At 40.8% G+C, this 27,306-nt stretch overlaps 1 protein-coding gene and 1 non-coding gene across 2 annotated transcripts; both read left to right on the forward strand.

Moving 5' to 3' along the window:
- On the forward strand, window positions 1-27,306 carry LOC133535409 (cytochrome b-c1 complex subunit 1, mitochondrial). The gene is made up of 13 exons (XM_061875232.1): window positions 1-158; window positions 7,644-7,784; window positions 7,871-7,957; window positions 8,040-8,169; window positions 8,240-8,438; window positions 10,481-10,560; window positions 10,892-11,007; window positions 22,683-22,826; window positions 26,256-26,416; window positions 26,486-26,571; window positions 26,646-26,734; window positions 26,802-26,877; window positions 26,952-27,306. Exons 1-13 carry the CDS (start codon window positions 96-98, stop codon window positions 27,014-27,016), a joined length of 1,437 nt encoding a protein of 478 aa, XP_061731216.1. The 5' UTR covers window positions 1-95; the 3' UTR covers window positions 27,017-27,306.
- LOC133535732 (small nucleolar RNA SNORA26) lies at window positions 22,890-23,011 on the forward strand. Its single transcript, XR_009802313.1, has one exon. It is a non-coding gene; the product is annotated as a small nucleolar RNA SNORA26 (small nucleolar RNA).

Consider the following 27,306-nt stretch of genomic DNA (forward strand, 5'->3'; position numbering starts at 1 on the left):
GTGTCCGGGAGGCGAACAACACCGGTCCAGCCTGCAGACAGAGAAGAAGGAGCGGCAACAGCGGAAGCTGGTGTCCTCTACAACCTGCTGGAGAAATGGCGGCGTCTGTGTGTCGAGTCGGCAGCACCGTCGGTCGTCTGCTGGCCAAAACCCGCAGTGTAAGTACGGCTGCGAGTATCTTTTGGACTGTGCGCCATATTACTTTCATGTGGAAGTGAGCCTGCTAGAAAAACATAGGACGTAACCTTCCGCTACTGGATAGCCGGAGTTAGCATGTTAGCATGGACTGAGTCGCAGTGAAAGCAAGGTCAAGTGAGGCGTTTTAGTCACAGCTACATTAATCCTTAACACAATGTCGTATTTAAGATGTTGTCATATGCTCTTAATTTCCCCTATTTACATTGTCAATGTTTATAAGCATTAAACTCGCGTCCCCGTTGCCCCTGTTGTACCGAAATCTGTTACCCATCGGAATTTGCAACTGCAGGGGGCGATGTTCCCATGGCGTTTGTTTGATGGTTAAACGGCAAGGCCAAAGAGGAGAAGAAGAACGCTTGCGTAAATGGCGTAAACCAGGGGTGCCCACACTTTTTCTGCAGGCGAGCTACTTTTCAATTGACTAACTCGAGGGGATCTACCTCATTTATATATATCATTTATATTTATTTATTTATGAAAGAGACATTTTTGTAAACAAGTTAAATGTGTTTAATGATAATACAAGCTTGTGTAACACATATAGATGTCTTTCTTTCACAAAGACAAGAATATAAGTTGCTGTATTACCTGATTCTGATGACTTGCATTGATTGGAATCAGACAGTAATGATGATAACGCCCACATTTTCAAATGGAGGAGAAAAAAAGTTGTCCTTTCTGTACAATACCACATGAAAGTGGTTGGTTTTTGGCATCTAATTCATCCAGCTTCCATACACTTTACAAGAAAAACATTGGCGGCAAATTCCGTAGCTTGCTTGATTGACATTCACGGCACCCGAGGGTCTTGTGAGATGACGCTGGCTGCTGCCAGTTCATTATTATGAAAAAATGACAGAGAGGAAGGCGAGAAACACTTTTTATTTCAACAGACTTTCGCGCCGTCCCTTCCGTCAAAACTCTAAAGGCCGACTGCACATTTCCTATCTTCACAATAAAAGCCCTGCCTCATGCTGCCTGCGCTAACAAAATAAGAGTCTCGGAAAGCTGGCGTGCACAAGTGATGTGCACGCCAGCTTTCTGAGGGATCGCTTGTGCACGCCAGTTTTCCGAGACTCTGTATTTAGTTAGCGCAGGCAGCATGAAGCAGGGCTTTTATTGTGAAGATAGGAAATGTGCAGTCGGCCTTTAGAGTTTTGACGGAAGGTACGGAGCGAGAGTCTGTTGAAATAAAAAGTGTTTCTCGCCTTCCTCTCGGTCATATTTTCATAATAATGATCTTGCAGCAGCCAGCGTCATCTCACAAGACCCTCCGGTACCGTGAATGTCATTTAAGTGACGTCTTGGTGAAGATTGATGATCACTAATTTTTAAGGTCTATTTTTTTTAAAAGCCTGGCTGGAGATCGACTGACACACCCCCCGCGGCCGACTGGTAGCTCGCGATCGACGTAATGGACACCCCTGGCGTAAACTATCCTTAATGCTGCAACGTCAGTTGACAGAATTTCAGCATTAATAAATTACACATATTCTTAAAATCAATTACTTACTTTCATTATAGTATGAGTCCATTGTATCAGCTGTCGATTTTCTCTCACACACATACATTTTCCAATATAGATTAGTGACATTTCAGCATTACGGATAGTTTACGCCATTTAAGCCAGCTTTCTTTTTCTCCTACTCTTTGGCCTTGCCGTTTAACCATCAAGCCAATGCAATGGGAACATCGCTCCCTGGAGTTACAAATTCCGATGGGTAACAGATTTCAGTACAACACCCCCACAGTGTTGCGAGCTAAGCTTCCCTGCTAATAACTTTGATTTAAAGGCCTACTGAAATGAGATTTTCTTATTTAAACGGGGATAGCAGGTCCATTCTATGTGTCATACTTGATCATTTCGCGATATTGCCATATTTTTGCTGAAAGGATTTAGTAGAGAACATCCACGATAAAGTTTGCAACTTTTGGTCGCCAATAAAAAAGCCTTGCCTGTACCGGAAGTAGCAGACGATGTGCACGTGACATCACGGGTTGTAGGGCTCCTCATATCTGAACATTGTTTACAATCATGGCCAGTGTCTTAGGTAAAACGGAATCCATCCTATTTGGGTCCCATATCAACCTTAAGAATGTCAATGACTTCACTATAAAAGTGGGTGACCTTGTTATCACCAGGAAGGATGAGATCACCTACCTAGGTTCCATTCTAGAGGCTAATCTTTCCTGTGATAAAATGGCAACCAAGGTAATCAAAAAGGTTAACCAAAGAACGAGATTCCTCTACAGAATCTCCTCTCTGGTCAACAAAAGCATCTTGAGGATTCTAGTGGGAACTCTCATTCAACCCTTTTTTTGATTATGCTTGCACCTCCTGGTACCCCAGCAACTCCAAAACCCTCAAATCTAGACTCCAAACATCCCAGAATAAGCTAGTCCGGTTACTTTTAGACCTCCACCCCAGATCACACCTCAATCCAACCCACTTCTCCAAAGTGGGCTGGCTCAGGGTGGAGGACAGAGTAAAACAACTTGCACTGAGCCTAGTCTATAAAATCCGCTACACCTCTTTGATACCGAAGTACATGTCAAACTACTGACCGCCATAACCACAACACCAGGGGGAGCTCCACAAACCACGTTAAACCCAGATTCCGATCTAACAAAGATCTTAACTCATTCTCATTCTATGCCACATCAATGTGGAATGCACTCCCAACAGGTATAAAAGTAAGTGCATCTCTGTATTCCTTATAAACCGCTCTAAAACAACACCTCCAGGCAACTTCAACACTTTACTAATACCCTCCTCCATTCACATCCCATCTCCCCGGATTATAAACAACCTAATGTAAATAATCAAATGTACTTCTAATGTATATACTTGTTCTTATGCTATCTGAACTCACTATGTTCTCTGCTGGCTGTACATATCCTACTAAATAAGACGTACACTGTTTCAATGTCCACATTTCTCTGTTGATGCAATTGTTGATGACTGAAGTACTGATATCAACCAAAGCTCCTCATCCCACCCCCTGGATTGTAAATACTGTAAATAATTCAATGTACATACTATGATGATTAACCTGTGTGATGACTGTATTATGCTGATAGTATATATTTGTACCATGAATTGATTAACGTGGACCCTGATTTAAACAAGTTGAAAAACTTATTCGGGTGTTACCATTTAGTGGTCAATTGTACGGAATATGTACTGAACTGTGCAATCTACTAAAAAAAGTATCAATCAATCAAATGGCCACCAGCAGCTAGAGCTATTCGGACCGAGAAAGTGACAATTTCCTCATTAATTTGAGTGAGGATGAAAGATTTGTGGATAAGGAAAGTTAGAGTGAAGCACAAAAAAAAGGCTACAGCTCCAGGCAGCGGCAGTGGGAGCGTTTCAGATGTAATTAAAAACATTTACTAGGATAATTCTGGAAGATCCCTTATCTGCGTATTGTTTTAATAGTGTTTTAGTGAGATTGTAAAGTCATTCCTGAAAGTCGGATGGCTGCGGTGAACGCCAGTGTCTCTGAGGGAAGCCGAGGAGCCAAGACCACAGCTGCCTTTTTGACAGCTGCAGGAGGAGGTCGCTTATTCCACTGAAGTCTCCGGTAAGAGCCGACTTAATATCAAAATTTTCCCATCCAAAAACTTGCTGGTTGACGGAGAGAAATATGTTCGCTTGACCGCTTTAAAGCTTCACAACAAACAAAGAAACACTGGCTGTGTCTCGGTGTTAAAGGCAGCTGCAATCCACCGCTTTCCACCAACAGCATTATTTTTTATAGTCTTCATTATTAATTGAACAAAATGCAAAAGATTCAGCAACACAGAAGTCGAATTTACTGTGTATTTATGCGATGAAAAGAGACGTCTTTTAGCCGTGTTTGGTGCTGGGCTAATATGTCCGCCACAACACGAGACGTCACAAACACGCGTCATCATTTGGCGACGTTTTCAACAAGAAACTCCGCGCGAAATTTAAAATTGTAATTTAGTAAACTAAAAAGGCCGTATTGGCATGTGTTGCAATGTTAATATTTCATCATTGATATATAAACTATCAGACTGCGTGGTCGGTAGTAGTGGGTTTCAGTAGGCCTTTAACTCATTTACACTCAGGTGCTTTTATTTTTAATTTTATAAACCTTTGTGGGATGATCAAGGGTGATGGGTCAAATGCAGGGAATAATTTTGCCACAGCTAGTGTGTGTGTGACAATCATTGGTACTTTAATCTTAACTTAAATATTGTCATTTTCCATTCTATTATTTTGTCAAAATTATTAAGGACAAGCGGTAGAAAATGAATTATTAATGTACTTGTTCATTTACTGTTAATATATGTTTTAACGTGTTCTATAATAACTTACCGTATTTCCTTGAATTGCCGCCGGGGCGCTAATTAATTTTAAACCTCTTCCCACTCCGGCGTTTACCAAAGGCATGCGGTAAAAGTAAGCATGCGCTAATTATTTTAAAACCTCTTCTCACTCCGTCACTTACCAAAGGCATGCAGTAAAAAAATTGAGTGTGATGTAAGGATACCACCATGAAAAGCACATTTACTAAAAAAAACATTCTTATGGTCTTACCTTTACTTATAAATATAGTCCATGCCAGCTGTTCTGAAGGTTTGCATGTTTGTGTAATTGTTCCTTTAAGTTCTACAGTTAGGAGATCATTTTTGTTATGGGACTATTGGTATTATTATTATTATTATTATTATTTTTCTATTTAATACGTGTCGGATGGGAAAGCTGAAATGTGTATTTAAGTTGTTTAACCGTTGCTATGGCTTCGGTTGCTACGGTTACGGGCAGTACAATTCAAGTCATCCCCCTAAGGTAAAATACAGTCTTACAGCCTTCTGATCAAAAGCATCAATAACTTGTTTATAGAAATCTTCCTTATCTTTCTTCAGTTTTAAAAGTTCCTCTGTCTCGATGGAGATCTTCCTTTATTACATTCTCCCACACATTTCACGTCACTCATTTCACTTCTTCTACAGCCGAATAGTTGCAAGAAGGATCACTAACGCCCTCTACCACCAGGAGGCGGGAGTCATTTAATGACTCATATTTGACAGACACAGCTACGGTATTGTGACGGTCTCAAGCCGTCGTCTTGCGGGTTCCCAGGACCACCAAGGAAGGACACGGCTTGAGCAGTTTGACTTCGTTTATTTTTCAATAAAACCTCAGTCCAGGTCGCTCTTCCGCTCCTCCTTTGCACTCGCTCGCCGTCTCCTCGCCGCCATTTTGGGCCGGGCTCCAGCGTGCCCTGCCTGTCTGTCGGATCGTCGGCTCCACAGGTATATTAACAATACATAGCTGCTTACTGTTCTTTTTAGCATACCGTTATTCAATAGCTTGGACCTTATATCCAACTGAATAGCTCTTAATCTTCTTCCCTTTATGCGATTTCAAATTACTGGTATTGAAATCAGCCGCCTCCATTTTGAAAATGATAACAGGGAAAGTGTCACTTGTGACATCACAAGTTTGACCAGGCGGTAATACTAAGCATGCGCTAATTATTTTGGGAAGCGAGTTTGACCCGGCAGTAATTCAAGGCAGGCGCATACTATATGTCCTGCGGCAATTCAAGGAAATGTGGTATTCTACTTTACATTAGTTTAGGACAGGGGTAGGGAACCTATGGCTCGGGAGCCAGATGTGGCTCTTTTGATGACTGCATCTGGCTCTCAGGTAAATTTGAGCTGACTCTGCTTAACACGATAAATAATGAATAAATCCACTTGTAATCAGTGTTAAAAATGATGTTCAAAATATAAAACATTATCGTGCATTTTTAATCCATCCATCCGTTTTCTACCGCACCTGTTCAAGAAGTTGCGTTGATGGTAAGAAGTTATTTATTTATTATTGGTTAGTGTGGGGCTTGCCCTCCTGTGGGTTCTTCAGACCACCAAGAACCGACATGAGACCCTGTTTCAGGGTTACAGTATTGTTTCATTTTTCAATAAGTCTCTCAGTTGGTTTCCAGTAATTGTCTTTTTCTCTTTCGTTCTGGCTCGCGCTCTGGCTCCAGCACCAACCCCGTCTCTCCTCCTGGCTGCTGCTTATAACATAGCGACAGGTGATTAGGTAACAAGGCCCTGGTGGGCCGTCTACGCACCTGTCACTGATTTCAAGGCCGGTCCTGGCAACACACCGCTTCGCTGCAGGCCCGCAGGCCACGCCCTCTCCACAGTTAGCTTCAGAATAACAATGTTATTACAAAGAATAAGAGACCTATTCTACTCTAAAAATGTTAGTCTTACTTATAAATGCACGCGTTTAGTTGTGTTCAGGGTTAAAAAAATAGTTCACGGCTCTTACGGAAATACATTTTAAAATATTTGGCTTCTTGGCTCTCTCAGCCAAAAAGGTTCCCGACCCCTGGTTTAGGAGGATACCACAAATTTGGGTATCAATCCGATACCAAGTAGTAACAGGATCATACATTGGTCATAATTTAAGTACCCTCATTTGTCCAGGGATGTATTTCCTGAGATTATAAACATAAAATAGAAAATAAAAACGAAAATGTTGTGTTGCTAAAAATATCCATCCATCTTCTTCCGTTTATCCGAGGTCGGCAGCAGCCTAAGCAAGTATGCCCAGACTTCCCTCTCCCCAGCCACTTCATCTAGCTCTTCCCGGGGGATCCCGAGGCGTTCCCAGGCCAACCGGGAGACATAGTCTTCCCAATGTGTCCTGGGTCTTCCCCGTGGCCTCCTACCAGTTGGACGTGCCCTAAACACCACCCTTGGGAGGCGTTTGGGTGGCATCCTGACCAGATGTCCGAACCACCTCATCTGGCTCCTCTTCATGTGGAGGAGCAGCGGCTTTACTTTGATGACACAGCTTCTCACCCCATCTCTAAGGGAGAGCCCCGCCACCGGGTGGAGGAAACTCATTTCGGCCGCTTGTACCCGTGATCTTGTCCTTTCGGTCATGACCCAAAGCTCATGAATGGGGCCATGTATCGTGAGATTTTGAGCCAAAACCTCCTTCCATCAGTGAAAGCTTTGAATGGTTGACCAAATACTTATTTTCCACCATAATTAACAAATAAATTCTTTAAAATTCCTACAATGTGAATTCTTGGATTTTTTTTCATATTCAGTCTCTCACAGTTGAAGTGTACCTATGATGAAAATTACAGACCTCTGTCATCATTTTAAGTGGGAGAACTTGCACAATCGGTGGCTGACTAAATACTTTTTTGCCCCACTATATACTTGAGTATTACGATATAGTCATTTTCTGTATCGCACAGAGACAAACCCGCAATATATCGAGTATATTGATATATCGCCCTGCCTTAGTCTACCTTGTAGTTTTTTTATGTCATTGCCTGAAATAAATGAATTAAATGTGCCTTTTTGTTCACTTGGTCTGAATGTCATGCTCGTTGGTTGCGATCCAGAGTTAAAGTGTGTCTTAATGTTTCCCCCTCCAGCCCATCTTGCTGTCTCTAAGGCGTGGACAGGCTTCAGTCAGCTATGCCCAAAGCCTGGTGGGAGCCCCTGAGACTCGTCTCACTGCCCTGGATAATGGCCTGAGGGTTGCATCTGAAGAGACGGGACACGCTACGTGCACCGTAAGGACTTGACAGTGTAATTATAACTGTGTGCCATTGTGCTCATTATCAACAACTACTCTCTACACATCTCCTCTTCATTTTAGGTGGGACTGTGGATCAGCGTTGGCAGTCGCTACGAGAGCGAAAAACACAACGGGGCTGGCTTTTTCCTGGAGCACATGGCTTTCAAGGTCTCCTTAGATTCATGCACGAAACTGAAAGGCCAACATGTTTTGGTAGTTCCTTAATGCCATCTATGTATTTTATCTTCAGGGAACCAATAAGCACCCTCAGGCCGCTTTGGAGCAGGAAGTGGAGTCTATGGGTGCTCACTTGAGCGCCTACACATCCCGGGAGCACACCGCATACTACATGAAGACCTTGGCTAAAGACCTGCCTAAAGGTAGCGTGAGGTGAATGACGCGTTCATGGGTGGTCACGAGGCACCATTGTGAATATATATATTTCCTCAGCCGTGGAGCTACTATCAGAGGTGGTGCAGAGCTGCGCCCTCAACGCGACGGAGCTTGAGCATCAGCGGGGCATCGTGCTGCGTGAACTGGAGGAAGTGGAAGGCAACCTGCAGGAAGTTTGCCTGGACCTGCTGCATGCCACAGCCTTCCAGGGTACACCTCTGGGCCAAAGTGTGCTAGGACCATCCAACAATGCCAGGTAGAAGAAAGTACACGCAATCATAGAACTACAACACAGTCATACTATAAGTTAGACCAGACCCGGGCAAATTAAGGCCCGGGGGCTGCATGCGGCCCATTAATCTTTTCAATTTGGCCCACCAGACATTCCCAAATAATTTTTTTAGGTCTTTAAGACGGAAACTGTAGCTGCCATTATGATGGGCAGTGATGTTGTTGAATTACCTTAAGTATTTCAATGGTCGGAATCTGCGCTTTTGCATGAAGTACTAGTTACGATGGTAATCTAATTAGTTACTGTGATAATCAGTTACTATGGTACTCTAAGTCACAGCAGCTTAGACGAGGCACCAAGCAGTGTGTGTGGGGAGTGTTTCCACAGAGTATTTCCAGAGCGGCCAGCCTCAAATGTGGGTGTCAGGGACAGGTGCAGAAGGAGATTTTTACAACAAAGTTCTAGAGCTTAGTAATTTATCAGATTGTCGATTTTTTTTTTACCCTTTGCGTTTTTATATTTCGCTGTTTGTTGCATTTTTGTTGCCTTTGGCTTGACTGTAAAATATGTCGATCGAGAGGAGGTGTGACGTTCATATGTTGTCGATATTCAGTGTTTTATTGTTCATGGTTAAAGGCCTACTGAAACGATATTTTCTTATTTAAACGGGGATAGCAGGTCCGTTCTATGTGTCATACTTGATCATTTCGCGATATTGCCATATTTTTGCTGAAAGGATTTAGTAGAGAACATCGACGATAAAGTTCGCAACTTTTGGTCGCTAATAAAAAAGCCTTGCCTGTACCGTGAAGTAGCAGACGATGTGCGCGTGACGTCACGGGTTGTAGGGCTCCTCACATCCTCACATTGTTTATAATCATAGCCACCAGCAGCAAGAGCGATTTGAACCGAGAAAGCGACGATTTCCCCATTAATTTGAGCAAGGGTGAAAGATTTGTGGACGAGGAAAGTTAGAGTGAAGCACAAAAAAAAAAAAAGGCGACGGCAGTGGGAGCGATTCAGATGTTATTAGACACATTTACTAGGATAATTCTGGAAAATCCCTTATCTGCTTATTGTGTTAATAGTGTTTTAGTGAGATTATAAAGTCATACCTGAAAGTCAGAGGGCTGCGGTGACCGCGAGTGTCTCTGAAAGAAGCCAATGGAGGAGCCAAGATCACAGCTGCCTTTTTGACAGCTGCAGGAGGAGGTCGCATAATCCACTCAAGTCTCCGGTAAGAGCCGACTTAATATCACAATTTTCCCATCCAAAAACTTGCTGGTTGACAAGTGGCAGAGAAACATGTTCGCTTCACCGCTCTGTGTTAAAGCTTCACAACAAACAAAGAAACACTGGCAGTGTTTCGGTGTTAAAGGCAGCTGCAATCCACCGCTTTCCACCAAAAGCATTCTTCTTTGACGTCTCCATTATTAATTGAACAAGTTGCAAAGGATTCAGCAACACAGGTGTCCAAAATACTGTATGATTATGCGATAAAACAGACTACTTTTAGCCATGAGTGGTGCTGGGAGAACAAGTCCGCTCCAACCAATAACGTCAGAAGCACGCGTCATTTTAAGCGTCATCATTCCGCGACGTTTTCAACAGGATACCTCGCGGGAAATTTAAAATTGCAATTTAGTAAACTAAACCGGCCGTATTGGCATGTGTTGCAATGTTAAGATTTCATCATTGATATATAAACTATCAGACTGCGTGGTCGGTAGTAGTGGGTTTCAGTAGGCCTTTAATATTGTAAATCTCACATTCTTTATTTGCATGTATGGTGTCTCACTCAGTAAGAAAAAAATTCAAATTCCATTCCGTTTTTTAAGGCGATCTGTCATAACGTTTTTAGCGTTTGTGACAATCATTGGTACTTTAACTTTAAAAATTCAGACAGTCTTGTGGGGTTTTGTATTAGTGTTCCTAAAAATCCGATATACTGGCCCCCAGTCACATTTTTTTCTCTAAATTTGGGCGCCCCGAGTATTAAATATGCCCAGGTCTAAATTACACAGATTCCACAAGTTTCTAATAAATACTTTTTCAATTTCTGTCAGAACTCTTACCCGCCAGGACTTAGTGGACTACATCAACAGCCACTACAAGGCCCCACGTATGGTTCTGTCAGCTGCTGGAGGTTGGTTGTCTTTGTGCCATACACAATGCCAGTGGTTCCCAAACTTTTTTTTTTACTAAGTACCACCTCAAAAAACACTTGGCTCTCCAATTACCACCATAATGACTAACATTAAGATACAGCAGCTTCATAGTCCTAACTATTCATTAAAAACAAGGCAAAGGTTTTATTCAACATTTATATTTAATATTTTTGGCCACTGTAACATCTTACAGTTTGAACAGTTACACTGTGTTTGAATAGTTGAGTATTTATTTGGTGTACCCAGAGGTTTGAGAATCATTGCACTGTGCAGTCATAGACCAGCCATTTACATGACATTCCTGTGCAGGTGTTAACCACGAGGAGCTGGTGAGCTTGGCCAAAACTCACTTCAGTGGACTGTCCTTTGAGTATGAGGGCGACGCCGTTCCTGTGTTGTCACCCTGCAGATTTACAGGAAGTGAGGTGAGATGACATCACACCTTACAGATCAATCTGCTCCAAGTCACTGTTCATTTTGTTTACTTAAAATGTCGGTCTTTGTTAACGTCAACAACCTATTTTCCCCGGACTAAAATAGGAAGATAACTGATCACAACAAATGCATGTTGGCTAAGACAGTGATGAAATTGGCAATTTAGTCTACGAAGAAAAACGAGACGAAAATGTTGACGGAGATTAAATCCAATCATATTTGATTTTGTCTTTCGGCGGGTGGGACAAGTTAAGAATCTATCCAATCAGAGTAGCATGCAGGAGTGGTTGAGGGGTACATCACAGAAGGTATCCAATCAGAACTACTGTTTCTGTAAGGATAAACAGTGATAATGATAAAGCCCCTGACAGTTGGTACTACCTCTTTTAAAGGGGAACATTATCACCAGACCTATGTAAGCGTCAATATGTACCTTGATGGTGCAGAAAAAAGACCATATATTTTTTTAACCGATTTCCGAACTCTAAATGGGTGAATTTTGGCGAATTAAACGCCTTTCTGTTTATCGCTCTGTGGCAATGACGTCAGAATGTGACGTCGCCGAGGTAATACAGCCGCCATTTTCATTTTCAACACATTGCAAACACCGGGTCTCAGCTCTGTTATTTTCCGTTTTTTCGACTATTTTTTGGAACCTTGGAGACATCAAGCCTCGTCGGTGTGTTGTCGGAGGGTGTAACAACACTAACAGGGAGGGATTCAAGTTGCACCACTGGCCCAAAGATGCGAAAGTGTCTGCCGCCAGACCCCCATTGAATGTGCTGGAGTGTCTGCACATTTTACCGGCGATGCTAAGGCAGACATGGCACAGAGATGTATGGATAACCTGCAGATGCATTTGCAACGATAAAGTTAACGAAATCACAAAGGTGAGTTTTGTTGATTTTGTTGATTTATGTGCTAATCAGACATATTTGGTTGCGGCGTGACTGCCAGCTAATTGATGCTAACATGCTGTTTACCGGCGGTGCTAAAGCAGACATGGCACAGAGATGTATGGATAACCTGCAGATGCATTTGCAACTATATTACGTTTCCTTCCACCCACATTTAATGCGAGAAAAACACTTACCAAACGAAGGATTTAAGTTGCTCCAGTGTCACAAGATGCGAAAGTCCTGATCGTTTGGTCCGCACATTTTACCGGCGATGCTAACGCAGCTATTCGGCCATGCTAACGCAGCTATTCGGCCATGCTATGGCTATGAATAGCGTCAATAGCTATTCGCTCAATAGCTTCAGTTTCTTCTTCAATACTTTCATTCTACAAGCATCCATTTCAATACATGCGTAATCTGTTAAATCTCTTAAGCCGCTGAAATCCGAGTCTGAATCCGAGCTAATGTCGCTATATCTTATTGTGGTATTCGCCATTGTTTGTTTGTATTGGCAGCACTGTATGACGTCACAGGAAAATGAACAGTGTCTTCGCAGAGAGCGAAAAAAAGGCACTTTAAAGCTTTTTTTAGGGATATTCCGGGACCGGTAAAATTTTGAAAAAATTTCAAAAAATACAACAAGCCACTGGGAACTGATTTTTATTGTTTTAAACCCTTTTGAAATTGTGATAATGTTCCCCTTTAAATTAAAATGATCGAAAAACCGCGATGGATAACTGCACTTTGATAGACTGACTGGTGTCGCTCGCTAGCTTAAGTGTTGACATGAAAGCACTTAAAACACTTGTCTTTTCTCTATTAAGTAATAACATATCTGAAATAAACATATACAAACATGTTGCTGTCTGAGCAACTAAGATATCCAATTGTGCATGTTGAAGTTCCAAGCTGTGCTCTTTTAGCATGGACTTATGATCATAAGAGACGGAGGTGCGTACAATGACTGCTGGACAGAGTTGGACCCAACGCCCGCCAGAAATAATACAAAATTATAATAGATTTTGTTTGCTATGCATTTTTCATTTAAACACACCTTAAAGCACTACAGTACAAACCAATATTTAAAAACAATACAATCTTAGTCATTAAAACAAATAAAACACTATCGGTGAAGGATGAGAAAACATGCAGAAAATATTTTTTTCTAACGTGTCTATTTTAGTTTAAAAATCAAACTTGGTCAAAATTTCAATGTGTGCATGTACTTTTTGAGTACATTCAACAATAGCGCGATAACAACTGATCATTTTGGTAGCAATAGCCATGATGTGAAATTCTCATATCTGTATTGTGACACAGCTCGAACAATATGTCTTCTAGACCTGAATGAAAGAATAGAAGACATCTGGACGCACTTCACGCGGTAGACAACAAGACTCGCTGTTAACCCATTGGCTCGATTTTGTCCGGTAAAAATACAATCGCTTGAAGCGCCATCTGCAGGCTAATCATGAGGACATGTACGCAACAGTAAGTAGACCGAAGCTAATATTTCAAAATTACTTCTACTGGACTGAATTACTGTTACTATTAGAGACGGTAGAGCAGGACCAAGACCCCTTATTCTAAAACTACTTTTGTAGTAGACCATGGGCAAGCTTGTTAGCCAATTTAATCAGTAAGATACCTGTACAGTGCTCCTTAAAGGGGAACATTATCTGTTGAATCGCTTATGCCGCTGAAATCCGAGTCTGAATCCGAGCTACTATCGCTATACCTTTCTGTGCTATTCGCCATGTTTGTTTCTGGTGGTTTCCTGCTGTGACGTCACAGGATAATGGATGGGTAGATATACCGATGGTGAAAATCAGACACTTTGAAGCCGTTTTTCGGGATATTGCATGATGGGTAAAATTTTGAGAAAAACTTCGAAGAATAAAATAAGCCACTGGGAACTAATTTTTATTGATTTTAACCCTTCAGAAATAATGATAATGTTCCCTTTTAAGGGATGTCCTCGGCACAACGTTGAGCTGATAATTGCACAACTTGACCACCCAAAAGACTAGATTTGTCATTTTTCAAGATAACACACAAAGGCCCAATCCCAATACACCCCCTCACTCACTACCACTAGTCCTCACTCACTACCACTACATCCTCGAAATGAAGTAAAAAGGGATAGAACTTTGTAATGTTCCCTAAGATTTGGGATACCACTTCACTGCAGAGTTTACGTCTGGGCATGTAAGCGACTTCGTAGTTACGTTGTGCACTTAGTCCCGGGGACAGCCTGGTGCAGTTGGGAGAGTGGCTGTGCCAGCAACCGGAGGGTTCCTGGTTGAATCCCCACCTTCTACCATCCTAGTCACGTCCGTTGTGTCCTTGAGAGAGACACTTCACCTTTGCTCCTGATGGGACCTGGTTAGTGCCTTGCATGGCAGCTCCCTCCATCAGTGTGTGAATGTGGAAATAGTGTCAAAGCGCTTTGAGTTCCTTAAAAAGGTAGAAAAGCGCTATACAAGTATAATCCATTTACCATTTCACTTGTACCGACACCAATATTTTGACATAAAAATGTATATCCTTATTTGAATCAATACTTTTTGATGGTTTTCAAAATAAAGCGGACCACAACAAATGTAACAGATTTAAAGGCCTACTGAAATGAGATTTTATTATTTAAACGGGGATAGCAGGTCCATTCTACGTGTTAAACTTGATCATTTTGCGATATTGCCATATTTTTGCCGAAAGGATTTAGTAGAGAACATCCACGATAAAGTTCGCAACTTTCGGTGTTAAGACAAAAGCCCTGCCTCTACCGGAAGTCGCAGACGATGACGTCACACGTGTGGGGGCTCCTCACATATTCACATTATTTTTAATGGGACCCTCCAACAAAAAGTGCTATTCGGACCGAGAAAACGACAATTTCCCCATTAATTTGAGCGAGGATGAAAGATTCGTGTTTGAGGATATTGATAGCGACGGACTAAAAAAAAAAAGATTTAAAAAAAACGATTAAAAAAAAAACGCGATTGCATTGGAACGGATTCCGATGTTTTTAGAGACATTTACTAGGACAACTCTGGGAAATCCCTTATCTTTCTATTGTGTTGCTGGTGTTTTAGTGAGTTAAATAGTATCTGATAGTCGGAAGGGTGTCTCCACGGGTGTCTTGACGCGCAGTGTCTCAGGGGAGTCGACGGCAGCTATGGATGGCTCAAACTTAGCTTTTCTCCAGTAAGAACTGACTTTTTAACCACAATTTTCTCACCGAAACCTGCTGGTTGACATTTGGTAGGGATCCATGTTGGCTTGACCGCGCTCTGATCCATAGGAAAGTTTCACCTCCAGGAATTTTAAACAAGGAATCACCATGTGTTTGTGTGGCTGAAGGCTAAAACTTCCCAACTCCATCTTTCTACTGTGACTTCTTCAATATTAATTGAACAAATTGCAAAAGATTTAGCAACACCGATCTCAAAAATACTGTGTAATTATGCCGTTAAAGCAGACGACTTTTAGCTGTGTGTGTGTGTGCAGCGCTCATATTTCCTTAAAACCCGTGACGTCTTGCGTACACGTCATCATTACGCGACGTTTTCAAGACGAAACTCTCGGGAAATTTAAAAGTGTAATTTAGTAAATTAAAAAGGCCGTATTGGCATGTGTTGCAATGTTAATATTTCATCATTGATGTATAAACTATCAGACTGCGTGGTGGGTAGTAGTGGGTTTCAGTAGGCCTTTAATTTTAAGATAACATATATATGATAAAACTTATGATTAAACATATGTTTCTTATTGCACCCAAATAATAATTTTGAAAGATTGGAATTGAAATGAAAAGGAATCAACTTACACCACTAGACTATCATTAAAACTAAAATACATTTTCTTCGAAAGGCTATGACTGGAACTAAATTAAACACTGCTGTCAAAATTAAATCACTGCAGAGCCCTAAGTAGACTGTATTTACATTGGCTATTTAAGGTTGCATCACTAAGAACGTTCTCACTTTTCAATCAGCCTTTATCGGGTAAGTAAACATGGGTCACTCTTGCCAAAGTCCACACTAGTTTCTTGGTAAATCGTCGTCACACAAGATTACAATACCATTGACCCTCGTGTTTCTTAAAGTAATTTTTGCAGTATTTGTCTTTGCTGAAGAACAAGAAGACAGTCCTTCCTCCATTTTGTCCAGAAGTCATTCACCATCTTTGGTTTGTGCATTCCTTTTCTGTAATTCTTATTATAGTTTGATTAGCAGATAATATACTCGACTTGTCTTTGGAATAATAGCATTTGATGTGTGGGTGAAGACCAGATCTTGTTAGATGTCTGTCAGATCTGAGCACACTATATTTATCTACAAAATAATTAAGTTTTGTGTTGTTGGCTTGTTTGTCTTTCAGTTCTATTTCTTTGTTTACTTGAATGATTTTGAGTTTACTGCAAAATGCGTCAGCTTGAGTCTGTTTGATTGTCTTTACTTCAGGGTTATTTTCTCTAACTCCCACCTTGACATCATTAATGGGTAGTGCAGCTCCTGGAATATTCCTCGTATAACCTCTGAAACGTTGTGCAGTACATGTGTTGTCAGGTCATTTAGGTTTGTCTTGCTTGTAAGGCGACAGCATTTCATATTTATCATCTCGTTTGTTTGATGCCTTCTTCCAGCTCGGACAATAATTAAATATCTTCTTGTAAAATGTTAGCCTTTTCTCCGAAACTTTTGTTAAAATCAGACTTCAGCACTTTAATTAAATCCTCTGGAGGAATTATCTTTGATCAAAGTCTTATACACACACAGATAACTTAAGTTTAACTGAAATGGTACCATTTGCCTTATTATAATGCAACGACTCACACCAAGAGTTGGAATCAAATGGTTGACCATTTTCTTTAATTACTACTTCTTTAGGCATTAGAGCTTGGGGCAGTTAATACCCAATCAAAAAGGCCAATTTCACAATCCATCTGATGGGCCATATTTTCGGCGAGATGTCCAGGGTGAGACCAGGCCGTTGGATGTGTGTTCTATTTGCAGGAATAAATGTACATAGTGTACATATTAGGCATTATTAGCTTCCTAAAGGAGATTAGTCCTCTTAATTGTCCTCCATAAGCTACAATTGTTCCCTTAGATGACATTTTTGAGAATTTTAGCTTCACTTCATCGATCTTTGTATCCAAAACATCTGCTGCTACTTGAAGGAATGAAGAATCACTCTGAGTCGAGCAGCAAAAACAAGATATCTACATATATATTATTGTTGAGGTCTAAATATTATTAGCAGCTTGTTCAACTGTTTTGGCTGTAACCTCCTTTTACTTTCTTGCACTTGTTTGGTCTTCGTATCTGTTTTTTAATGTGTTACTTGTTTTCTGTTGTATCACTATGGTTCCAACGATCATGTTAATTTGAGGGAGGATGTTTTGAGTAAGTGTTACAGATAATTATTGTATTACAGTTCTGAGTGATGACCAGGATTTAGGCAACCATACTTTCCCATCTTTTTTCCTGTTTTTTGGAAAATAAACATGTGATATGGGTTCTGTTAGTTGTGAAGATTCTGCCACCAACGTAATTAATATCGGGATTCACTGGACTTTGGTTCTTTAACTTCGTTCTCTCTGTCTTATTATAATTATGAGCATGATATGTTATATGCTTGTATGCTATATAGTCTTCCATAGATATTAATGTCACATATTAACTTCTGTCACACTGGTACTTAGCGAGTAGGGTAATTTGGCGGCAAATTTCCGATTTTCTATGCCATCATTAAGAACATGCAGACTTATTGTTAGCCATGGCGCAGAAAATCTACATACTTGTAACTCTGTGCTGTCTCTTGGCTTGATTTTGTACCGATTGCAAAACTTGTCTCACAAAGTTTTTGCCGTAACAAAAGGCTCGCCTTTTCTTGAACAATTCCTACAGTGCCTTGTACAAGTCTTCTAGTGCAGTCTTTTTAAGTTTGTCTTTGGAGACCCTCCAACATATTTGTGGAGAAAGAAAAAAAATATTTACTGTTGTATTATTTTCTTCTTAATATTTGACAAGATGACTTTCAGTGTGTAAACTTGAGTGGATCGCCATAAGATATTGTTGGTTCTGGAATGGGTAACTATTTGCAGATATAGCTGCAGCAAAAGCCTTCACAAGCTCTCTTGCGCTATCCTGATGCCCACTTCTTGGCGTACTACAATTTAGTGGTGGGTGGTGTTGGTATTAGTTTGTTTGCGCAAATGCAGGCAGTTCAGTCTTGCATGGTAAAATCATGTTCATCGTAAACTGGGCTTTTCTTCTTATGTCTGTAAGAGTTTAGCTTTTTGGGTGTTTCCCTTTGTCCTCCATTCAGCTTTTTCCTTTTCTGCTTGCCGTCTCTTACTATGCTGTCATCATATCTTCAGCCTCAAGGCTTGCCGTTTCTGTATGTGGTTCTCTTGCTCTGCCATAATCTGCCAGATAGTTTGTGGCAGCATACTTTGCAGAAATATCTTGCCATTTTAACTGAAGTTGCAGTGGATCTAGCAGAACTTGATGTTCATTTTGCGCCTGAAAATGAAACACTTAAGACAGCGGAAGCAAAGAAAGATATAGCATTGGGTCAAACCCTTTCTTCACTTGTGCCTTGAATTTCTAACCATACAACAATCTTGTTGGGTCCATGTACGTCCCGGCCATTTCTTTTTTGTTTAAAATACAGTGATACATTTAAAGGGGAACATTATCACAATTTCAAAAGGGTTAAAAACAATAAAAATCAGTTCCCAGTGGCTTGTTGTATTTTTTGAAGTTTTTTTCAAAATTTTACCGGTCTTTAAAGTGCTTGATTTTCGCTATTTGCGATGCCACTATCCATTTCCCTGTGATGTCATACAGTGCTGCCAATGTAAACAAACAATGGCAAATAGCATAGCAAGATATAGCGACATTAGCTCGGATTTAGACTCTGATTTCAGCGGCTTAAGCGATTCAACAGATTACGCATGTATTGAAACGGATGGTTGGAGTACGAAAGTATTGAAGAAGAAACTGAAGCTATTGAGCGAATAGCTATTGACACTATTCATAGCCATTAGCATGGCTGAATAGCTGCGTTAGCATCGCCGGTAAAATGTGCGGACCAAACGATCAGGACTTTTGCATCTTGTGACACTGGAGCAACTTAAAACCGTCGATTGGTAAGTATTTTTTTCGCATTAAATGTGGGTGGAAGGAAACGTAATATAGTTGCAAATGCATCTGCAGGTTATCCATACATCTCTGTGCCATGTCTGCTTTAACACCGCCGGTAAATAGAATGTTAGCATCGATTAGCGTAGCATGTTAGCATCGATTAGCTGGCAGTCAACATCAACAAAACTCACCTTTGTGATTTCTGTGACTTTATCGTTACAAATGCATCTGCAAGTCATCCATACATCTCTGTGCCATGTCTGCTTTAGCACCGCCGGTAAATAGCATGTTAGCGTCGATTAGCGTAGCATGTTAGCATCGATTAGCTGGCAGTCACGCCGCGACCAGATATGTTTGATTAGCACATAAGTCATCATCAACAAAACTCACCTTTGTGATTTTGTTGACTTTATCATTGCAAATGCATCTGCAGGTTATCCATACATCTCTGTGCTATGTCTGTCATCGCCGGTAAAATGTGGAGCCACTTTGGTACATTCAATGGGGCTCTGGCGGCAGACACTTTCGCATCTTCGGGCCAGTGGTGCAACTTGAATCCCTCCCTGTTAGTGTTGTTACACCCTCCGACAACACACCGACGAAGCATGATGTCTCCAAGGTTCCAATAAATAGTCGAAAAAACGGAAAATAACAGAGCTGAGACACAATGTTTACAATGGGTTGAAAATGAAAATGGCGGCTCTATTACCTCGGCGACGTCACATTCTGACGTCATCCCCTCCAGAGCGATAAACAGAAAGGCGTTTAATCCGCCAAAATTCACCCATTTAGAGTTCGGAAATCGGTTAAAAAAATATATGGTCTTTTTTCTGCACCATCAAGGTATATATTGACGCTTACATAGGTCTGGTGATAATGTTCCCCTTTAACAAATTTCCCCTGTTTTTACTTTGATAATAACAAGAAAACAGGTTGTTTTTTGTTATCTTTAATCCGATTTAAATGTGTTTGAAAATTGGAATTAAAACGAGTGGAAAAACATTGTATATTCCCAGTTCAATGTATGAATATATGGGTAGATTGCACATGCTCAGTGTCTTTTGTCAGTATCCTTGTCTTCGAGTGACGGAATAACAACAGAAGAGCGACGTACACTGACCCATAGACTTGCACAGACCCGTTTGCCTGCTTGATAGAGAATTAATGTGTCACTTTCCATGTCTCTGGACATTAAGAAATAGAAGGGAAGTCTTGACCACGACAAACTTGTTTTGACACCGTTCGTCTTCTTCATATAACCCCTTAAAATCAAACAAAAAATTTTTTTGCAAAATGTTCTTATCGACTATGCTACAGTAAACCTGCAAGTTTACATTGGCCACAAAGAAAACTTTCCCTTCTAAGAGTGTGTTTATTTGAATGTAAATTTGATTATATTCTGAACTTGTTTTTGGTCAAAATAAAAGTTTCAGTTTTACCTTTTGATTTGCCTTATGGTTTCAAAGAATTAAATGTTAGACTTAATTTATTGAAATGGTCTTAATGGAGAAAGACCACTCTGCTATTAGATACAGTTCCTCTACTGCCTTCCAGAAATAGCCTTATGAAAACACAACTTAAATGTGTGACCTATGGATTCTTCTTGGAAAAACTGCTGAAATCATTTTCTCATAACACTTAAACACATCTTATTTTGTTTCTTTTCCTTGGCGAGCTGCCAGGCTCCCCCGCATCAGACACATGAAGGCGAGGCAGGTCCAGACATGTCATGCAGCCAGAGTTCAGCTCTCACATTGATCAGACATGTCACTGATGGCTTTACTTGCTTTTACGCCACCACAACCACAGTTACCAAGCCATGGTCCAACTATTTAGAGTAAAAATTCCAAATAAAGGATAAATCAATTAAATATCAAATATATATATACTATTGGATGTAATTGTATCAATATCTCTTGGTACGGGATCACGGTATTAAGGCCACGGTATGATATTATTGCAGTATACCGTATTTTTCTGACCATAGGTTGCACTGGATTAAAAGGTGCAATGCCGATGAGCAGGTATATTTTCATACAAAAGGCGCACCGGATTAAAAGGCGCATTAACGAGTCCTAGTAGGATTTTTTTTCTAAATGTAAAACACTATCTTGTGGTCCACATAACATGTAGAGATGTTTATTTGGTCAAAATGTTGCATAGATATTTTACAGATCATCTTCCAGTCGCTTTCTGAGCATCTCTTCAGGATGCGCCGTTTTGTGGGCGGTCTTGTTTACGTGGCTCACATTCGACAGCGTCTTCTTCCCGTCATCTTTATTGTAGCGGTGTAGCGTGCAAGGACGGGACTGGAAGAAGTGTCAAAAGATGGAGCTAACTGTATTAATGACATTTAGACTTTACTTAAATCAATAACGGAGCAGCAGCTTCTCATCCATGGTTCAATAATGCAACATCAACCGTAAATGTGTCACGTGAAAAAACGTCCAACCGGAACCCTTTAATAACTAAAGTTCCGTGGGTGAATTATGTAAACCCACTACAGTTTTTAGCACTTTGATAGCTAGTCTACTGACAAATATAAGTAAGAACTTTACGCTACTTTATATGAGAAATGGAAACAGCAAAAGATGAATGCCACATAAGAAAAGAAAAAGGAGAAGCCTATGATTACGTTGTCACCACGGACTACAATGGCGGGTTCGCGCAAATTTTCAAGACTTATGCAGATCCCAAATACACATCAGCAGGTACCAGAAGGTACAAAAAGTTGGTTTTGCATAATATTGTGAAACAATACGCCATGTAATATGTCTGCTAATAGGTTCCGTTTTGCGGTCCTTTTAAACGCACCATAATAATACATTTATTTTTAATGCGCAGACAATCCATAAAACGATGCGGCTTTATAGCTTACCGTAGTCGTACTAAAAACATTTTGACAGATTTTCACTCGCTGTGTGTAAGGTTCTATCTTCTCAATAGAACATTTGTAGTTTTGGTGTTGTTTACTTGCGTCATATTGCAGTCTACACATATCTCTTATGTACGACCACCATCTACTGGTCACACTTATTATTACACCATGTAACAAATAAAATTGCTTCTAAGTCGGTAACCACAACCAGAATTATGCCGTACGTTAGACGCACCGTGTTAAAAGGCGCACTGTCTATTTTTTAGAAAATAAAAGGATTTTAAGTGCGCCTTATAGTCCGAAAAATACGGTATGTCCCAAAAAAAACTTATACATGCCATACTGTGTAAAATAAAGTAGCAAGAATGTTTGTGATAAACCGCAATTGAATGTAATTCTCAAATGTTCTAATTATATTTATTACTAAAAACATGTATTTTTAAGTACAAATAATTATGCAGAAACATCCACTTTTTCAAGCAACTGTTAAAAAGAAAATGTTTAAACCGCAATACCGTGGTATCTAGTCGGGGTGTAAAAAAAGAAAAAGATTTTCAGATTAAACGCGATTTTTAATTGTAACAATTTTTAATTGACTCAGATTTCCTCGCCCTATTTTTGTGCTTGACTCGGTGTCAGTCACACACTTTAAAATCTGTGGTAAAACTGGACTAAAATATTTTTGAGTCCGAATATGTCATATAACGGTATGTTTATGTGCTTCTCTTCAGATCCGCATGCGTGATGATGCTCTTCCTCTGGCGCACATCGCCATCGCTGTGGAGGGGGCCGGGGCTGCCAGCGCTGACATTGTGCCTCTCATGGTGGCTAATGCCATCATTGGAAGCTACGATCTCACCTACGGCGGTGGAAAGGTTTGGCAACTTTCTTGTGATCTTATTCTTCTAAACACAAAAGTGCATTTTCCCCTTTAAGCTTTGCCCACTCGAGACTGTCTGTGTTTTGAGTGGCCATTATGGAAGGGTAAAGCAATGGTCTCTCTAAAGACCTGGGTCAGGGGTTTAACCCCCTGCCCCTGGACTTGTTGGGAGAAACATTTGCAATACAAGCAGAAGTTAAAAATGTTCTTCTTGACTATCTAACATTCCAAACATAGTGAAAAAACACAAAATTAATGACAATAAAACCCAAGTTATGGTTTAACGGTAATACAGTTTTGGAGGGAATTGCACTATGTAGTGATGCAGTCATTATGGAAGATTTCATTTTAATTGTGCAACCTACAGTACTCCCAGCATATTCTTCGTTTGGCATTCGCGTCCCTGCATGGGTGCAGATTTAATTATTTTGCTTAAATTGCAATTAATACATGTTTTTATTATTACTTAAAGTTGTACCGAGGGAAAAGACTGTTGCCGCTGTGAATAAAACAGAGGGCTCTACCACACAAGTAATATATAACAACTAATCAGTTATTGGAATAGTTGGCAAATAATTAATTCATCGCTTAGTTGTCTAAAAATTAAGGCTGTTAAGTGATTAATTTTTTTACTTCGGCCTTTTTAAATCTTTTTATTGATGTGCCTTAGTCGGTTCTTCTCTACTGTACACCTGATGAAGGAATTGTATAGTCTTCTTTAAACTCTTAATTAGAGATGTCCGATATTATCAGGCGATACATGCTTCAAAATGTAATACCGGAAATTATTGGTGTCTGTTACAAAATTATCGGTATCGGTTTCAAAAAGTAAATTAAGACTTTTCAAAGCGCCACTTTGTACACAAACGTAGGATGAAGTACAGAGCGCCAATTAACCTTAAAGGCACTGCCTTTGCATGCCGGCCCAATCGCATATCTGCGGCTTTTCACACACACACACAAGTGAATGCCACGCATACACACAAGTGAATGCCACGCATACTTGGTCAACAGCCATACAGGTCACACTCAGGGTGGCCATATAAACAACTTTAACAGTGGTACAATTATGCACCAGACTGTGAACCCACACCAAACAAGAATGACAAACACATTGCCAAGAATCCCTTGCAACACTAACTCTTCCGGGACACTACAATATATACCCCCCGATAAACCGCCCACCTCAACCTCCTCATGCTCTCTCAAGGAGAGCATGTCCCAAATTCCAAGTTGCTGTTTTGAGGCATGTTAAAAAAAATAATGCACTTTGTGACTTCAATAATAAATATGACAGTGCCATGTTGGCATTTTTTTCCTATAACTTGAGTTGATTTGTTTTGGAAAACCTTGTTACATTTAGGGCTGGGCGATATTGCCTTTTTTTTAATATCGTGATATTTTTAGGCCATATCGCGATTTACGATATTTTGCCTTGGCCTTGAATGAACACTTGATGCATATAATCACAGCAGTATGATGATTCTATGTGTATACATTAAAACATTCTTCTTCATACTGCATTCATATATGCTACTTTTAAACTTTTATGCAGAGAAGGAAATCACAACTAAGTCAATTGACCAAAGTGTATTTATTAAAGTTATTAAGCAATGGCACAAACATTCAAGTCATTTCCAAAACATAAAGTGCAAGATTGTCAGAGACATTTTAAGTGTCAAATAAAAATGAGCTGCAAGATAGGAAATCAAATAGTATTCGTCCTTCACTATGTGGTATGTTACTAAGGTTATGAAATTCTCTTCATTCTGTAGCGAGTGACTTTTCAAATGATGCTACATATTAGCAGTAATGCTACTTTTATAGCAACGCTTTTGCTCCACACTTGACAAATTACGGTTGTCTGTTTGACATATTCCCACTTGAAGCCGAACCACCGCCAGACGATGGAAACCCTGCTGTTTTTATTGGGAATTAAGTCTTCCTTCATTTGTTACCAGATCCGCAACTTCTTTGTCTCGTACGGCTACGTTAGCAGCTAACGTTAGCCACGCCGCTACCTCTCTGCTGGGCGATGGCGTGTATGTGACGTGTGTAAGAATGTGCACCTGCTTGTCTGTGAGGAGAGACAGGAAAGAGTGAGAAGAGCCTGAATGCCCGCAGCTGCGTGAGAACATATACTCGAATATTACGATATAGTCATTTTAAATATCGCACAGAGACAAACCCGCGATAGTTACATTGTTTAATGCAGGGGTGTCAAACTGAAATACAGAGTGGGCCAAAATTTAAAACCGAACAAAGCCGTGGGCCGAGGTTGAACAAAATAACCTTCTAATAGGGACACGAACAAGTTTTGCATTGAATATTGAACAAGCAAGGCTTATATAACTTTATAGTGACATGCAAAATAGAGTTTCTAATAATAATAATAATTAAATATCAATGGCATTTCAAATAAAATTTAAATAATAATTGAATGCCTCTTTTCGGCGGCGGGGTTGAGGTGGACGGGGTTTGGTGATAGCGAGGGGTGTATATTGTAGCATCCCGAAAGAGTTAGTGCTGTAAGGTTTTCTGGTTATTTGTTCTGTTGTGTTTATGTTGTGTTACGGTGCGGATGTTCTCCCGAAATGTGTTTGTCATTCTTGTTTGGTGTGGGTTCACAGTGTGGCACATATTTGTAACAGTGTTAAAGTTGTTTATACGGCCACCCTCATTGTGACCTGTATGGCTGTTGACCAAATATGCCTTGCATTCAATTATGTGTGCGTGTGTGTGTATGTGTGTAAGCTGCATATATTATGTGACTGAGTCGGCACGCTGTTTGTATGGAGGAAAAGTGGATGTGGCGACAGGTTGTAGAGAACGCCAAAGGCAGTGCCTTTAAGGCCCACCCCCAATATTGTTGCCCGGGATGAAATTCGGGAAGGGCACTGAACTTCAGGCGTCTCCCGGGAAAATCGGGAGGGTTGGCAAGTAAGAGTATTTGCGGTGAATGTGGTGTTACAGCGGCGGGCCAGCTCTAATGTTAATTTGATATTGCCTCAAGGGCCAAGTGAAATTACACGGCGGGCCAGAGTTTGACACCTTTGGTTTAATGCATCCAGCGGGGCATCACAACAGAATTAGGCATGATGTGTTAATTCCACGACTGTATATATCGGTATCGGTAATTAAGAGTTGGACAATATCGGAATATTGGATATCGGTAAAAAAGCCATTATCGGACATCCCTACTCTTAATGATCTTATATCAAAATCATACAGTTTTGGTTTTAGCTCTTGGAACAGTCTATTGTTAGGCAATCATTCCTAAAAAAGTGTTTCTTTTTCCTACATGTGGGGAAAGGATTTTAAATGACACGAGCATTTTTATTGAATTTGTGGTTGTCAATGCTCCTGATTTTGTGTCGACTCATTGCTGCATTTCTGAATATGTCCGCTCCTTGTTCACGAGCAGCATTTGAGCAGCCGTTTGGCTCGCCTGGCAGCGGAGGAGAACCTGTGTCACAGCTTCCAGGCCTTCCACTCGTCCTACAGCGACACCGGCCTGATGGGAATTTACTTTGTGACCGACAAGCACCACATCGATGACATGATGCACTGGTCCCAGAACGCCTGGTCAGACCTAATAACAATAAGTGTATTTGTTCCTCTGAACTGCCGTAAAAGCTGTTTTGACTCACGCAGGATGAACCTGTGCACCACGGTCACGGAGAGCGACGTAGCCAGAGGCAAGAACGCCCTGAAGGCCAGCTTGGTAGGAAAACTGGATGGTACGGAACATGTCTTTCACACCCTCTCTCTAAAGCAGGCCCCGAAAAGTAAATCACCAGACTGTGTCTCTTAGGAACAACGGAAATTTGTGACGACATCGGCAGGCACGTTCTGAACTACGGACGGCGTATTCCTCTCGCTGAGTGGGACGCTCGGATTGACGTGAGTCCCCTCGTGAACTCAGCCAACAATTTTGGTCGTGCCTGACGACGAGTTTCTGTCTTTTCAGGCTGTGACCCCCAGGGTGGTTCGTGACGTTTGCTCCAAGTACATCTACGACAAGTGTCCCGCTGTGGCTGGTGTCGGTGAGTTGAAGTCTTCATTCAGCCTTTTCTTTTTTTCCCCCCCTTCTAATCGCATCCCTGCCTCTCTTTGTTAGGCCCCATTGAACAACTTCCCGACTACAACAGAATGCGCAGTGCCATGTACTGGCTCAGGTTTTAAATGTCATTGTGGCGTTGATTTTGTTTTTTTCTCGCCTCAACCTCAAGCCAACTTTCCCTTCCACTTCTTATCATGCACTCGGCCAGTGGGGGAACTAGTCTGACTATAATTGGTAACCTCACTTACCTGGTACAGATGTGTGCATGGTGCATTTACTGTACACAGGACTCAGTACATCATAGATAATTCTGGAGTATCAGTGTATTTATCAATTCTGTAAGGTTTGTTTCTGTCCTATTGTACATAATAGACGATCTCATTCTGATGGAAATAAAACCAAAAAAACGTAA

Source organism: Nerophis ophidion, linkage group LG16 (genome assembly GCF_033978795.1).
Source record: "Nerophis ophidion isolate RoL-2023_Sa linkage group LG16, RoL_Noph_v1.0, whole genome shotgun sequence".
Lineage (NCBI taxonomy): Eukaryota > Metazoa > Chordata > Actinopteri > Syngnathiformes > Syngnathidae > Nerophis > Nerophis ophidion.